At 46.6% G+C, this 16,961-nt stretch overlaps 1 protein-coding gene across 2 annotated transcripts in view; it reads left to right on the top strand.

Annotated features, from left to right (window-relative positions):
- The first annotated feature begins 58 nt into the window (after positions 1–58).
- sclt1 (sodium channel and clathrin linker 1) overlaps positions 59–16,961 on the top strand; it is a 115,493-nt gene continuing 98,590 nt past the window's right edge. Inside the window, exons 1-2 of one of the 2 annotated variants that reach the window (XM_041190005.1) lie at positions 59–207; positions 15,358–15,450. In XM_041190005.1, coding sequence (XP_041045939.1) covers positions 15,414–15,450 — 37 coding nt within the window. In that variant the 5' untranslated portion in view covers positions 59–207; positions 15,358–15,413. The remainder of the gene's footprint in view (positions 208–15,357; positions 15,451–16,961) is intronic. The other variant, XM_041190015.1, reaches the window with a different exon arrangement.

The following is a 16,961-nucleotide window of genomic DNA, read 5'->3' as shown; positions in this document are numbered from 1 at the left end:
AACTCGGTGGTAACTCGGAGCCGTTGGGCGGTTTTTTAAAAATATCCGAGCTGGGGAAGGAGTTAGTGCCGGGTGTGGATGGCCGGTGCCGGCGCATTGGCGGTGACAGCTGACGATTGTGCGGTTATTGCTTTTCAGGGTGACGTCTCGGATTAGCTGCGCGGGTTGGTCGGGGCCGGTGCCCGTGGGTCCCGCAACCGCTGTCAGGTCAGTGCCCATGGGCCGCGCGCCGCCCCGTCTCCAGGGAAACCGCCCCCTTCCCCCCTCCGTCTCCAGGGAAACCGCCCCCCCTCCCCCCCCCCCGTCTCCAGGGGAACCGCCCCCCCTCCGTCTCCAGGGGAACCGCCCCCCTCGGACCCCCCGCCCCGTCTCCAGGGAAACCGCCCCCTCCCCCCCCCCCCCCTCCGTCTCCAGGGAAACCGCCCCCTGCCGCCCCCCCCACAGTCTCCAGGGAAACCGCCCCCCCCCACCGTCTCCAGGGAAACCGCCTCCCCTCCCACCCCAAGTCTGCAGGGAAACCGCTCCCCCCCCTACCCAACGTCCCCAGGGAAACCGTCCCCCCACCCGACCCCAAGTCTGCAAGGAAACCGCCCCCCCCCCACCCAACATCCCCAGGGAAACCGCCCCCCCCCACCCAACGTCCCCAGGGAAACCGCCCCACCCCCTCCACCCCAAGTCTGCAGGGAAACCGCCCCCCCCTACCCAACATCCCCAGGGAAACCGCCCCCCCCACCCAACATCCCCAGGGAAACCGCCCCCCCCCCCCACCCAACATCCCCAGGGAAACCGCCCCCCCCCCCCCACCCAACATCCCCAGGGAAACCGCCCCCCCCCCCCTACCCAACGTCCCCAGGGAAACCGACCCCCATCCCCATCCCACGTCTCCAGGGAAAGCGCCCCACTGTCCCCAGGGAAACCCCCCCCCAGGGAAACCCCCCCCCAAGTCTCCAGGGAAACTGCCCCCCCCCACCCAAGGTCTCCAGGGAAACCGCCCCCCCCACCCCACCCCACCCCACCCCATGTCTCCAGGGAAACCGCCCCCCCCCCCCCCCCCCCAATGTCCCCAGGAAAACCGCCCCACCCCATGTCTCCAGGGAAACCGCCCCCCCCCACCCCAAGTCTCCAAGGAAACTGCCCCCCACCCCCACCCGCCCCCCCACCCCGTCTGCAGGGAAACTGCCCCCCCCCCCCCACCCCAAGTCTGCAGGGAAACTGCCCCCCCCCACCCCAAGTCTGCAGGGAAACTGCCCCCCCCCCCCCACCCCAAGTTTGCAGGGAAACCGCTGCTCCCTACCCAACGTTCCCAGGGAAACCGCCCACCCCCCCCACCCCACGTCTCCAGGGAAAGCACCCCACTGTCCCCAGGGAAACCGCCGCCCACACCCCCCACCCCACATCTCCAGGGAAACCGCCCCCCCCCACCCCACCCCACGTCTCCAGGGAAACCGAACCCCCCTACCCAACGTCTCCAGGGAAATCACCCCCACCCCACCCCACGTCTCCAGGGAAACCACCCCACCCCACCCCATCGTCTCTGGGGAAACCGCTCCACCCCACCGTCTCCAGGGAAACCACCCCATTCCACTGTCTCCGGGGAAACCACCCCACCCCATCCCACCGTCTCCGGGGAAACCACCCCACGCTACCCCACCCCACCGTCTCCGGGGAAACCACCCCACCCCACCGTCTCCGGGGAAACCACCTCACGCCACCCACCCCACCGTCTCTGGGGAAACCACCCCACCCCACCCCACCGTCTCCGGGGCAACCACCTCACCCCACCCCACCGTCTCCGGGGCAACCACCCCACCGTCTCTGGAGAAACCGCCCACCCCACCCCAATCCACCGTCTCCGGGGAAACCGCTGCCCCACCCCCACCCCACGTCTCCAGGGAAACCGACCCCCCCTATCCAACGTCCCCAGGGAAACCGCCCCCACCCCACCCCACGTCTCCAGGGAAACCGCCCCACCCCACCCCATCGTCTCCGGGGAAACCACCCCACCCCATCCCACCGTCTCCAGGGAAACCACCCCACCCCATCCCACATTCTCCGGGGAAACCACCCCACCCCACCGTCTCCGGGGAAACCACCCCACCCCACCCCACCCCACCATCTCCGGGGAAACCACCTCACGCCACCCCACCCCACCGTCTCCGGGGAAACCACCCCACGCCACCTCACCCCACCGTCTCCGGGGAAACCATCCCACCCCACCGTCTCCGGGGCAACCACCCCACCCCACCCCACCGACTCCGGGGCAACCACCCCACCCCACCGTCTCTGGGGAAACCGCCCACCCCACCCCACCGTCTCCGGGGAAACCACCGCCCCACCCCGCCCCGCCGCCTTCTCAGGCTCATGGGCACCTTCCATCCACAGCAGAACCCTGTACATTGCCTCCAGGGCCATTTTTCATCCATCACTCAACTCTCAGCAAGCTAGATTCAGCCTCCTTCCCCTTCCCCTTGTCATATATTCCCCTTCATTGTAACAAAAACATTTTCAAACATCCCTCTAGTAATCATCACGATTAAAGCACTGGAAATGGTACTGTAATCAATGATTATGAGCTGCAACAGCATTTAATCATCTAACACATATTTATCTGTCTTTTTAAAAGTTGAGCATACCTGAAATTGAATTTAAAAAAAACACTAATTGCTGCATTTTGATGATTTGGCATTTAGCCTTTAGATGTAGGAATAAAAATCGGAGGCAAGAACATAGCAAACTTGCAGTGCGCTGACGACACAGTGCTAACTTGGAGAATCAAGAGGCCTTACATAATATCATATCAAGTAAAATCTAGAAGTTTAGAGTATGGATTGAGCATGAACACCAAAAGGATAAAAAATTGTGGTAGTTAGAAGGAATACATTAGAATAAACTAGAATGAAGATTCAAGTGGATGGTTGCAGACTGGAACGAGTAGATAAGTTTGGCTATTTAGGACAAATGATGACAGAAGATGGCAGATGCGATGTCGAAATTAGAAGGATAGAAATCGCCAGAAGTAATTTTGTGAAGATGAAGGCTGTGTTAACAACAAAAAAACTCAAGGCTGTAACAAAGAATAAAACTCATAAGATGCTACATTGTATCCACTTTCCTGTATTCCTTAGAAATCTGGACAATAAGTAAAGATCTGTGGAAGAAAATGGAGGCCTTTGAAGTGTGAATGCTAAAAATTCCATACACAAACCATAAGACAAACAAAAAGGGGCCTGACATTGCAAGATCAAAAAGAACTATATAAAAGGTGACATCCAGAAAAGAAAATATCAATATTTTGGCCATTTGATCAGAGTTGAAACTCCAGAGATCTCTTCTAGAGGGCAAAGTGGAGGGCAGCGGAAAAAGGGGTTGACCTGGGCGTGGTTGGATGATGGATGTCAAAGAGTGGTTGCATCGAACTACAGTGGATGTGTGAGGATGCCACAAGACAGACGAAGGTGGCATAGCATGACAGCAGATCCCCTGGTAGAAGTAGCTACAAGCAGCAGTTTAGGCCTTGATGTAAACATGTGAAAATATACTGCAGGTCAGTTAGCAAAAGTAAAGAAAAAAAGACAGATGAAAATTCTGATGAAAGTCACGGACATGAAACGTTGAACTGGATTTTACGGCTTCCCACTGGCGGGTTTGAAGGCTGGGGGGTTGGCGTGGGCAGGTAAAATTCAGTGGGGGTCCTGCCGTCCTTGACCTGTCTGAAATTTTATGGAACGGGAGGTGTCAGGTGCCCTGCCCCTCACCTTGAGCCCATTGAGGGCCTTAAATGGTCAATTAATAACCACTAAAGGGCCTCATCTGGCTCCTGCTGGTATTTTACCCGTGGTTCAGAGAGGCCCATTCCATGTGGGAAGCCCAGCAGCTTTAGTTGCACAGTCTGGTGTCAGGGAGGGGGCAAACCTCCTTTGCTGGGCTCCTGAGCCCATCAGAGGCATTCTCCTCAAGGTTATTCCTCCCTTAAACCTTTCCCCATCCCCCTCACCGGGGTCAGGTTGACAGGCTCTGGGGAGACCCCCGACCTTGGATTTACCTCGGCTCCATGGTGTGGTAGGACTGCCTGTAGTCCTAGGAGTGGCTACCACCCCTGGTGCTGCTGCTAGGACTACAGGGCTGCCAGCAGCTTCCTAAGGCGGGACTTCTTCCCAAGAGAGGGGGGGAAGTCTCTCCTTAAAGCAATTAGCGCTGCTCTCAACGTCAAATTGCTGCGGGGCAGCTCTTGTGATGGTTGGTGGATTCCCTCCACACAACTTTAGCCAGGTGGAAGGGGGCTGGGGGGTGCCAGGGCCCAAGGCGCCTTTTGTAAATTCCAGCCCAGTAACTTTGATTTTGATTTTGTCTCCACAGATACTGCCAGGCCTGCAGAGTATTTCCAACATTTTCTGGTTACATTTCCAGCATCCATAGTATTTTGCTTTTGTGTAAGAGAAAAAACAGTTTTTTTTTTGCTGCAATCCTACATTAAAACTGCTTTTTTTGCAAAGGAGAATCGGATTCAAATAACAAATGCTTCCATTATAGATACAAAAGTAAATTACTGTGGTTTCTGCGAATCTGACTAGATTTCACAACTGAGTTAATCGTTTGAGTAAATTAAATGCTTGCTGTTTAATAGAAATTTGTAGGTAATATAAAATATTTTAAGGAGGTAATGGGCAACAAATAGGTAATTACTTTTCAGATCTGATGAAGGGTTATGATGAAAATTTGTTTGCAGAATGCTGTTTTTTTTTCTAGTTTACATCATTTGTAAATATTTTAGTCCAGTTGTGAATCTGTGGAGTTTTATTTTAATTTTAAAAAGGACACCCACATGTCAATATTAGACATGTCTTTAATGTAATAAATGCCCTGATTGTTAGATAGCAAAAGATTAAGTTGTGAGATTCAATTTTCAAACTGTATTGTGATCTGAAATTTGTTGAAAGACAGAATGCTTTCCCAGATCAAGACAGTATTCATGATTCTGCTTTCTTTTACAAGCTATGTTGGTTTTCACTGGGTCAGTGGAAGTACAATTACTTGAAATGGGTAGAATGATTTTGTTTTAAAATGAGTGTATCTAGCGATTTGACCTCAAGTATTCATTTGGGACCACTTTAAGTAGGCTGACTGGTCAATTGCTTTGGATATGTACAATGAGCAGTCGATAGTACATTAAACTGTTTACCTTACACTAGGAGTCATAGCAACATTTTTTGTTCCACAGCAACCAAGGCATGCATAGTAAGACTTCAGCAGAAAAATGCTTTGTTAAATATTTTGGAAATGTTCTGATCTGCTCATTCTATTTCAGTGACCAGATTCGACAAAAAGCAAAATTGTATTTTAAAGTGTTGAGCCATGCATTTTCTATTTCTGTATAGATTTTCACAATGCAAAATAATGCCAATTTAAATCAGAAAATCAGATTCAGTATATTTGTCCTTAATGACCATTCATAAAAATCTTGTTTTAGTCCTGGCAGACTACCAATTAAAGAAAATAAAGAACTTGCTTTTAGCGCCTTTGACAACCTCATGTGTGTTAAAGCCGGTGCGTTTTTTGACGACAGTCACTGTTGTAATGCAGGAAACATGGCAGAAAAATTGCCCACATACAGCAATGAGATAATGACCATGTAATCTGAGTTAATAATGTTGATGCAGAGGGATAAACATTGGCCAGGACAGTGGGAAGAACTCCCTCTTTGAGATATGGGCCTGGATTTTCACTGAATCAGAATGACTTGGGAGCCCTTTAAAAATGGCAGTTGAGATCCAATTCCAGGATTCCCGACCCCACTCCTGGGGTTTCCAATTTTCAGGAGTGCCTTTTAAGGTTACGGGCTGATTCTGTTGGAAAGCCTGCACCCTGCACTCCCAACCTGACTGGCTCCATTGCAGGGATAAATATATCCTATTCCTCCGCAATTTTCATGGAGTCGGGCCAGTTTTTCAAATGGTTATGGTTGATGTCACATCAGAAATGAACCATAGTCTGCATGAGGGGACCTTTTCAAAGTAAAGTGCAAAAGATCATCCTCAAGTCCCCGATGTCAAGCTATGCCCCCAAATAACCCCTGAAGCCCTTCAAACCCCCCCCATACCAAGCTATTCCCCGCCAAACAACCCCAATGGCTCATCATACCACCCTATTCCAAGCTATGTAGCCCAAACATCCCGTATGGCATCTGATGCCATGCACATTCACCCTATATTGCTTATAGAAGCAATAAACCCTATGGTGATAGTAGAACGTGTAAAGAAAAAGCTATTTAAAAAGTCACTAATAACTTGAATTACTTAAGTAAACTTTGTGAATTTGACAGCATTGATCAGAGATTCAGAGTTGTCAATCAAGTAATGTTTTCTGTGGGGCTTAGTTGTTTCAACAAGCTAATACATTTCTGGGCTGTTCCACCATGTTCATTTGCACAAGATAGAGGTTCAAGTGCTTGCATTTTCTGCTATTGGTACTTCAAAGGCTTTGGATGATTGATACTTTTATTGGCTTGTTGTAAAAAAAAATAGGTTTTTTTAAGAAAGTAGAAAGTTATCAATGAATTAGTTTTTTGAAGCTTTTTTTTACACATTCTACTGTCACGATAGAGTTAATTTCCTCCATACAGTATATAGTGTGTGAATGTGAATGGAAGTGCCATAGGTTGGCATGGGGATGCATGAGGAGCTATGGTGGGCAGGTGAGGGGCATCCATTGGCATGAGGGGCCATAAGGGATGTTTGGGGGGGGACATAGGTTGGCATGGAGAACATGAAGAGCCATAGGGAATGTTTAGGGGACTGGGCTTGGCATGGGGGCATGAAGTGCCATGGGATGCTTGGGGGCATGTGTTGGCAGGATTCATTACAAGCCACGGGGTTTGTTTTGTGAGGGGGGGGCTGCTGATGCATAGCTTGGCATAGGCCTTTTAAATAGCCCACCACCACACCAGGCAGCCCCTGTGGCTGCCTCCAATCTTTTTCCCAGGTCAGCTGCCTGACTCCAGCCCCCAGCCAACTCTCCACAATAAAAATCCTGTCTTTACGGGCACATTCTCCCGAGTTGTGCGGGGCGAGCTGGCGATTTCCCCAACTACAGCTACATACCTCAAGGATGAAAACTCTAGGTCATAGTACCTTTTTAGCTGAAAGGGCAGACAGGCTTTTCCCTTAACATCTGAAAAATGTTACTGCATTGGAATATCAGCCTAGGTTATGTGCCCAAGTCTCTGAAGTGGGATTTGAACCCATGACCTTCTGACTTAGAGCCAAGATTGTTACTGGCTAAGCCATAGATAACATCCAGTAATAGTATTCTGAAACTTCATAAGTACGACATGATGGAATTAATGGTTAACAATTTATGGAACCTGGTGGCTTTCAATAATAATGAGAATGAATAGCATTTAAAATATATTTATTTATTAGATCTACATTCATGTAAACTTTTGCTTATGTAAAGTATAAGGTTGCAGAAAGTCAAGAAGCTTAAGGAGTAGCTAAATTCACTGGTCCATTGATGTTAAATAGTTTCATCTACACAATGGCATCAAAATGGTAACAGAACAGTGGGGTCAGCGTCAGGTCTCAAGAACTCAAGAACCTGACTGCGTCAGGTGCACTCAGGCTCTCATCTTACACAGCTTGGACTTGTGTGTGACTGCATCATAGTGTTAAGCAGCCTTTTAAGGTTGTTTGCTAATCTGTTATATTACTTCAAAATGGCTGAGCTATAAATGGAATGCATCAGAAGCTGTTGTAGCTATGTTACTACTGTACAATCAAGTGATTGACTTACATGTATACAATCAGGACTTGGCAATTGTGCTAAAAACTTAAGGAGAGTTAATGGCTATTGTACAAGTTAGTTAGCCAACTGTTACAGTTGTTAGAATATGTTTTATGATAAGTGATATATTAAAAAATGTATGCAACGTGATGATCTGAAATTGACTGCCTGAAAGGAATTTTGAAAACAAATTGGATTTATACTTGAAAAAGAAAAATTTACAGGACTATGAGTGGGGAAGGAGGAGGGCACTGGGACTAAAAGTATAGCTCTTCAAAGATCTGGTTAGTACTACCACAATGGACTGAATGGCCTACTTCTGTTTCTATGAAATTTGTGTGTAGGATGGAAACCACCTGTTTAAAGTTTTACATGGGTCAGTCTACTCTTTGCATGAAAGTTAAAAACATTTAAGGAACATAAAAACAGGAGTAAGTAAGCCATTCTGCTTCTGGGCAGGATCTTTAGGTTGGCAAGCGGGGTGGTGGAGGGGTGGGGGGGGGTGCGCGGGGCCCACTTGCCGGTATGTAAAATGACATGGGGTGACTTTGGGTGGAACTCCCGACGTCACCCTGCGTCATTTCCATTTTCAGGTTGGCGGGGGCGCAGCCAAGTCAGCTGTGCATCTGCCAACCAGTCAACGGCCTATTGGGACCATTAATGAAATGATTTAGGTAATTGACAGGGCTGCGCATCCAACCTTAGGGTTGGCGGGCAGGCTGGGAGCCCCGGCGGGCTTAAGAAAAAGCATGAAACCTCATCCACGGGCGGGATGAAGTTTCATGGGCGTTTTAAAAATGATTACTTCGGTCCTGCTTCATGCTCTCGTCAGGACTTGGAAAAATTTATTAATTTTGCTTCCAATCTCCACCTCTCCATCATTTTCATGTGGTCCATCTCTGACACTTCCCTTCCCTTCCTTGGCCTCGCTGTCTCAATCTCTGGTGATAGACTGTCCACCAATATCCATTACAAGACTACTGACTCCCACAGCTACCTTGACTACAGTTCGTCACACCCCGCTTCCTGTAAGGACTCCATCCCATTCTCTCAGTTCCTTCGCCTCCGTCGCATCTGTTCTGATGATGCTACCTTCAAAAACATGTCCTCCTTCTTCCTTAACCGAGGCTTTCCACCCACGGTCGTTGACAGGGCCCTCAACCGTGTCCGGCCCATCTCCCGCGCATCCGCCCTCACGCCTTCTCCTCCCTCCCAGAAACATGATAGGGTCCCCCTTGTCCTCACTTATTACCCCACCAGCCTCCGCATTCAAAGGATCATCCTCCACCATTTCCGCCAACTCCAGCATGATGCCACTACCAAACACATCTTCCCTTCACCCCCACTGTCGGCATTCCATAGGAATCGTTCCCTCTGGGACACCCTGGTCCACTCCTCCATCACCCCCTACTCCTCAACCCCCACCTATGGCACCACCCCATGCCCACGCAAAAGATGTAACACCTGCCCCTTCACTTCCTCTCCTCACCGTCCAAGGGCCCAAACACTCCTTTCAAGTGAAGCAGCATTTCACTTGCATTTCCCCCAACTTAGTCTACTGTATTCGTTGCTCCCAATGCGGTCTCCTCTACATTGGAGAGACCAAACGTAAACTGGGCGACCGCTTTGCAGAACACCTGCGGTCTGTCCGCAAGAAAGACCCAAACCTCCCTGTCGCTTGCCATTTCAGCACTCCACCCTGCTCTCTTGCCCACATGTCTGTCCTTGGCTTTCTGCATTGTTCCAGTGAAGCCCAACGCAGACTGGAGGAGCAGCACCTCATCTTCCGACTAGGCGCTTTACAGCCTTCCGGACTGAATATTGAATTCAACAACTTTAGGTCTTGACCTCCCTCCTCCATCCCCACCCTCTTTCTGTTTCTTCCCCCTTCCTTTTGTTTTTTTCCAATAAATTATATAGATTTTTCTTTTTCCCCACCTATTTCCATTATTTTTAAATCTTTTATGCCCCCCACCGCCACTAGAGCTATACCTTGAGTGCCCTACCATCCATTCTTAATTAGCACATTCATTTAGATAATATCACCAACTTCGACACCTATGTGTTCTTTTGTTCTGTTGTCTGTGACATCTTTTGATGATCTGCTTCTATCACTGCTTGTTTGTCCCTACAACCACACCCCCCCTCCACTTCTCTCCCCCCACCCAAACCCCCCCCCCCCCCCCCCACCTTAAACCAGCTTATATTTCACCCCTTCCTTGGATTCACCTAGTTCTGTTGAAGGGTCATGAGGACTCGAAACGTCAACTCTTTTCTTCTCCGCCGATGCTGCCAGACCTGCTGAGTTTTTCCAGGTAATTCTGTTTTTGTTCTACATCTACATAGTTTTGTCCCCTCGTTTAATTTATCCATATTTCTTTGCAACTTCTTTCCCAATGTGTGACTTACTATTCCTTCTAATTTAGTGTCATCAGCAAACTTGGAATACAGCTCTCTAGCTAATTTTACATGCCTTGTTTAATGGTATTTTAAGGTGAAAGTTGGGGGGAGGGATGATTCAAGTGTTAAGCACAGGGGATAGATTGCTAAAAGTAAATTGCCCAGTTATATAGCAGCTTCAGCATGAATAGTAATGTAGGGATGAGAATGAGTCATTCTGTTTTTTTTTGGTGCAAGTGGCACAGGAAAAGTATTGGGAAAGAAAGAATCAAAGAATAGTACAGCACAGATTCTCCCCTGTTATCCAATTAGCACCATTCACCTGCTCTTCTCTATAGCCCTGTAATTCTGTTTCCTTTTCAAATGTTTATCCAATTCTTCTATTAAATCTCCTATTAACCTTCTCTGCTCTAAGGAGAACAATCAAAGCTGCCCTAGTTTCTCCTCTTAACTGAAATCCTGTATCCCTGGTACTATTCTATTAAAGCTCCTCCGCACGTTTTCCAAGGCCTTAACTTTTTTCCTTGAAGTCTGTTGCCCAGAATTGGACAGAATACTTCAGCTGAGGCCCAATCAGTGTTTTGTAAAGGTTTAGCATAATTTATGTGATTTTGAATTTGCCTGTAGAAGCCAAGGACCCTATATGCTTTTTAACAGCATTATCAACTTCTGCTGTAACCTTCTTATTCAGGAAACTCTAGCCTTTCCTTTCCCACTCTTGAGGATGCTTCTCTTTGAAGGCCCCTATTAATCATTTACTGTTTTACCTGCAAATTCATCTGGGCCAGCATCCATATCAACCCACTCAAATTTGCTTACTTCCAGTTGAGTATCTTCACCTTTGTCCCTTTCCATAACTACTCGAAACCTGATGATAATGTAATCAGTGCTTTCCAAATATTCTCCTAGTGAAAAGTGCTCCACATGTCCCACTCCCCACTTCATTCCCCAGAATCACAGTTTCCTTCCTCATTGATCAAGGAAGTTGTCCCACAGAATTTGAGCCATTCTTTCCTGTCATTTCCCTTTCTATGTTCCTAACCACCCTCCCCCACTATATTGAAGTCCCCTACTACTGTATCCATTGGTTTTGTATTTTCCTAAAATTTTTTGGAGTTGCTCCTCCATTTCCTTCCCACTATTTTGTGATCTATAGTATACACCCAGCAACGTAACAGTTCCCCCTCTACTCCTTAATTCCAACCAAGCAGATTATGGGCAACGGGATTTTATTCTGTCCTGTGTCTTTGAACCCACCTACACGTCATCCCTTTCCAAGGCTGTAACAGTGTCTTTGATCTTTACTGCCTTCTCCCCTTTTTTTTGTCTTTCCCTATTTTTCCTGAATACATTGTAGCTAGGAATACTAAGCTCCCATTCCGGTTCTTGTTTGAGTCAGGGCTCCATTATTGGCACAAGATTATAAATGGAAACTTGTACCTGCAGTTCACCAACTTTATTTGTCATGCTCCCTGCTTTTATGCAAATGCACTCCAAACCTGCCTTGATCTGCTTTTCATTTATCCCTGATCCCAACTTTTTTTGGACTATCTTTATTCTAATGCTGTTTGTCACACCAAGTCCTCTATGCACCTTGCTTCTCTCCAGTGTTTCAGTTCAACACCTCATCTTCCGACTAGGCACTTTACAGCCTTCCGGACTGAATATTGAATTCAACAACTTTAGGTCGTGAGCTCCCTCCCCCATCCCCACCCCCTTTCTGTTTCCCCCTTTTTTTTCCAATTATATAGATTTTTCTTTTCCCACCTATTTCCATTATTTTTAAATATCTTAAAATCTTTTATGCTCTCCCCACCCCCACTAGAGCTATACCTTGAGTGCCCTACCATCCATTCTTAATTAGCACATTCGTTTAGATAATATCACCAACTTTAACACCTATGTGTTCTTTTGTTCTATTGTTGTTGATATCTTTTGATGATCTGCTTCTATCACTGCTTGTTTGTCCCTACAACCACACCCCCCCCACTTCTCTCTCTCTCTCTCTCTCTCTCTCTCTCTCCGCACCCCCCACACACCTTAAACCAGCTTATATTTCAACTCTTTCTTGGACTTGAACTCAAGTTCTGTCGAAGGGTCATGAGGACTCGAAACGTCAACTCTTTTCTTCTCCGCCGATGCTGCCAGACCTGCTGAGTTTTTCCAGGTAATTCTGTTTTTGTTTTCAATTCAAATTACTGTCGAATTACTTGAAACTGCCCCCCACACCATTAGTTAGCCTCCCCTGCAAGGATATTGATCTCAGCATTGTTCAGGCACAATCGATCCATTTTCTTTTGGTCGTTGCTGCCCTAGAACAGATTCCAATGCCTCAGGAATCTGAAGCCCTCCCTCCTGCACCATTTCTCCAGCCACATATTAAGCTGCCTTATCTTGTTGTTTCTATACTTACCAGCATGTGGCACTGGAAGTATTTCAGAGGTTACCACGTTTGAGGTGCTGCTTCTGAATCTCTGTCTGTAGGACCTCAACCTTTTTATATTTTATGTCATTGGTTTCAACACAGACCACGACCTCTGGCTGTTCCACTCCTGTCCCACCCCCCACACACTGTCCTGCACCCGTTCTAGTTGGCATAAATCACAGCAGAATGATAATGTTAAAACTTACAAATTTAATCACCAAATAAAAAAATCCATGATATACCACAATGAAAGCAGAATTTAAATGTAAAGTTGTATCACATCTGAAATCAGGTGACAATCATAAAACACTTATCTTCTCATTTGTTATCTGGAGCCTTCAATTACACTTCAGCTTTACAGTGCTCCACTAGAGGGAGTTGTTAATTCTTAGGCCGGGATTTTTCATGCTGCTGGCGTCAGACATGTTTGGTGATGTGAGCGGGCGATATGGCGAGAAGGCCAAAAAAAAAGTTTGCAATTGTCTGCTCTGATGGCGGGCCACATTTCCCACCATCGGACATCAGGAACCTCACTGTAATACATCAGCATATTATTACAAGACCACCACCCCCCCGCCCCTCCCCTCCCACCCCGGCTGGATCGTCCACCCATGTCGGCGTAATTGCACGCTGATGTGTTTCACAACAGCACATAAAAGGCATGCACTTCGCAGGCTGCGTTTTGAGGGGAACTCGGAGTTGAGTACACAGTAACGTTGTGGAGCATTCACCTGGATCGCCAGTTGGACCTCAAGGTTGAGGTGCGTTGGGGTGGGGGCATGAGGGCAAGGGCTGCCCTGCACTTGAAGCAACTTTTTGGGGTGCAAGGGTTGCCCTGCAGGGCATGTGGGGTGGAGGAGTAAGGTGGGCGAGGGAAGCGGCCATGCATTAGGGAAACCTTGTATAAAGTGACCATTCCCCTGCAGCTGAGACAGTTAAGGTGCAGCTACGTTGATATGATTGGAGATAGGCCTCTAGCTTATCTGCCCACTCAAGCAACATAGAGGCAGTAAAGTGCCACCAAGTGCTCCAGAGCTTTTCGCCCCTCGGGCACAGACTGCAAAATAATGAGCATTTTATTGGATTGCAGAACAGTTGGACGACTGGGCATGTTGTACAATCTCCTTGCTTTTAAAGCTAGCCAAGGAGCAGTCACTGTGGAGCGCTCACAGCCCCTTAGTAGGCACTTGGCTAACATCTGCCTGAAGTATGCAGAGCAGACAGATCATTGATGCCAGTGGTGCCATTTTGGAGTTCAGTGCACTTTTAACCTCACACAGCTGAACACATGTTAAGCAGCAGGAAGTATCTCCCAATAGTGCTATTTAAAGGAATCATCAACTACTTTTAAGGTTAGTTGCTGGTTGATTTCTTCTGGCTTTTGCTATGATTCTACATGTGTTTGGGCCTTTCTCAAGTTCTTTCAAGTTGCAAAGATCTGCAGGAAGTGGTGTAGCTGGTGCTGAAGGACTTTTTACTGACTTCAAAGGGTTCTGAACAAATCAAGACTTCAGATATGGATGCACTAATAGGCATAACTCTTGTAATACAAGACGGAGAATGAGCAGAGGTCACACAGAACAGGACAAGCTATTAGAAGAGGGAAGGGAAGGATATAGCTCTCAGCAGGGGATTGTGCAGAGGGTCAGGAGTGCAATTTGCAGAAGTGCTGTGATACCTTGGTAACCCTTTTGCACACTATTATCCAGAACTATGGTTACACTAGTCTGAGCTTCTGCTGCAGCACTTGGATGTTGGGTGAATGCCTTGAAGCTTACTCTTTCCCATGTTGTGCCTTTCTTCACTATTTCCCAGGTCAGATTCACTTTCTGCACAACTCTCAGCACTTGCTCCAGCTACAGTGCACTTCCCCTCTAGGTAGTGCAGGCTGGCTGTAAGTGGTGCAAGGAAGTTACAATTGTGGAATAAAAATAGCAACAGTTGGTCAGGCAGTATCTGGAGAGAGAAACCGAGTTAACATATCAGGTCGGAGACCTTTTGTTAGAATAGCTATGATTTTGGGCTCCAGGCTGATGGATGGAGCTAATGAACAGAACCAGTAGCACTGGCTGCACCCAGAAATCAATATAGTAAACAGGCAACATGAAACTAGTGTGCTGTATGTATTTCAATCAATGAACACAGCATCTTTATCCCCACACCCATTTTCAGGGTGTATCCAATTTAATTCCCTATTTGCCTATAAAATGTGCCTGTAAAAATTGTTTATTTTTTGACAAAACTATTTGTAAGTAGACAAGATATTGACACTGTCAATGTATAAAGGTTCTTGTAAAAAGCTGTACCTCAAGAAAGTGTTTCCAGTTGCTGAATAGGCAATAACCCAAGTGAACAGATTTAAGGTGATTGGCAAAAGAACCAGAGACAAACTGAGGAAAATCCTTTTAATTTAGTGGTTAGGATTTGGTTAGGACTGTGCCTCACAGGGTGGTGGAAACAGATTCAAAAGCTTTCAAAAGGCAATTGGATAAATACTTGCAGGAGAAAGATTTGCAGAAATTTGACCAAAATGGGGACATGGGGCTGAGTGGATTATATTTTGAAAAAGCCAACACGGACTCGAAGGGCTGAATGGTCTCTTTCTATTCTGTACTATTAAATGATCCTATGAAAGTGACACTAACCAGGAATGATGTAGCCAGCAGTCTGTGGAACCTATCTTTATAGTTACAAGTCATGCAAACTTGGAACCTATTTTTACTTTTTATTTTCAAAACTGGTATCTTTTTCAGACCTCAGCTAGAGTTTACAGTTTGTGGTTTCTTGAGACATAAACAAAACAAAGAACATGGAAACACCTGAAGTTGACTTTCTGAAAGATCAAGGTAATTCTTGCATGGCAGCAGAATACAGTGTGCAGAACGGTTGTGTATAATTCACTTCTGAGAAATATTTTCTCTGATATATAAATACATAGTGGTGCATTACAAAGATGTAGTCCATCAACTGTTTTAGCTGACTTTATGATAAATTAAATTTCAAATTATAATGTTATATGTGCATGGAATGTACAGCCGCTTTGAATTACACTCCTTTGGCACTTTATTTCTTATTGTGCATCTGTATGCTAAGATCTAAAAGAATATCCTGTGACTGAGATTCCCTGAGGAGCTGAATGGTCGGTAAGAGTCAACTAGAAGGATTAAAAGTCACGTGTAGCTATACTATAGGAAGTACCACTCACAATTCTCATATCATAGGAAGTAATACACACATTTCTCTATGAGCATTACATAGTTAATTAATTTATTGTTTTGTCTATTTTGTCGTTGAATCAAATTAATTCTATGGATGTAGAATGCAACAAACTATAAAGCTTTATTGCCAGGTGAGAAGCAGTGAAAAGACTCCCCCCTATTTTTTTCACTCCTCGATTGACCGCAGCATGTGCTTTTAAAAGATTACACTTTCCAATTCAGTGAGTTTTTAACTGTTTAAGTGCTGATCTATAAAAGACACACACACACACACACACACACACACACACACACACACACACACACACGTATAAAAACAAAAAAACTGCGGATGCTGGAAATCCAAATCAAAAACAGAATTACATGGAAAAACTCAGCAGGTCTGGCAGCATTGGCAGAGAAGAAAAGAGTTGACGTTTCGAGTCCTCATGACCCTTCAACAGAACTGAGTAATATTAGGAGAGGGGTGAAATATAAGCTGGTTTAAGGGGGGGGGGGGGGGGGGGGGGGAGTGCGGGGAGAGAAGTGGGGCGGGGTGGTTGTAGGGACAAGCAAGCAGTGATAGGAGCAGATAATCAAAAGATGTCACAGACAAAAGAACAAAGAGGTGTTGAAGTGGTGATATTATCTAAAATGTGCTAATTAAGAATGGATGGCAGGACACACAAGGTACAGCTCTAGTGGGGGTGGGGTGGAAAGACTAACAGGGCATAAAAGGTACAGATTTAAAAATAATGGAAATAGGTGGGAAAAGAAAAATCTAATATAAATTATTGGAAAAAACAAAAGGAAGGGGGAAAGAAACGGAAAGGGGGTGGGGATGGAGGATGGAGTTCAAGATCTAAAGTTGTTGAATTCAATATTCAGTCTGGAAGGCTGTAAAGTGCCTCGTTGGAAGATGAGGTGCTGTTCCTCCAGTTTGCGTTGGGCTTCACTGGAACAATGCAGAAAGCCAAGGACAGACATGTGGGCAAGAGAGCAGGGTGGAGTGTTAAAATGGCAAGTGACAGGGAGGTTTGGGTCTTTCTTGCGGACAGACCGCAGGTGTTCTGCAAAGCGGTCGCCCAGTTTACGTTTGGTCTCTCCAATGTAGAGGAGACCCCAACTAAATTTAACAACTTTAGATCTTGAACTCCCCC

This window comes from Carcharodon carcharias, chromosome 1 (assembly GCF_017639515.1).
Source record: "Carcharodon carcharias isolate sCarCar2 chromosome 1, sCarCar2.pri, whole genome shotgun sequence".
NCBI lineage: Eukaryota > Metazoa > Chordata > Chondrichthyes > Lamniformes > Lamnidae > Carcharodon > Carcharodon carcharias.
Note: the sequence above shows the minus strand (reverse complement) of the source record. Positions and strands in the feature narration are given on the sequence as shown.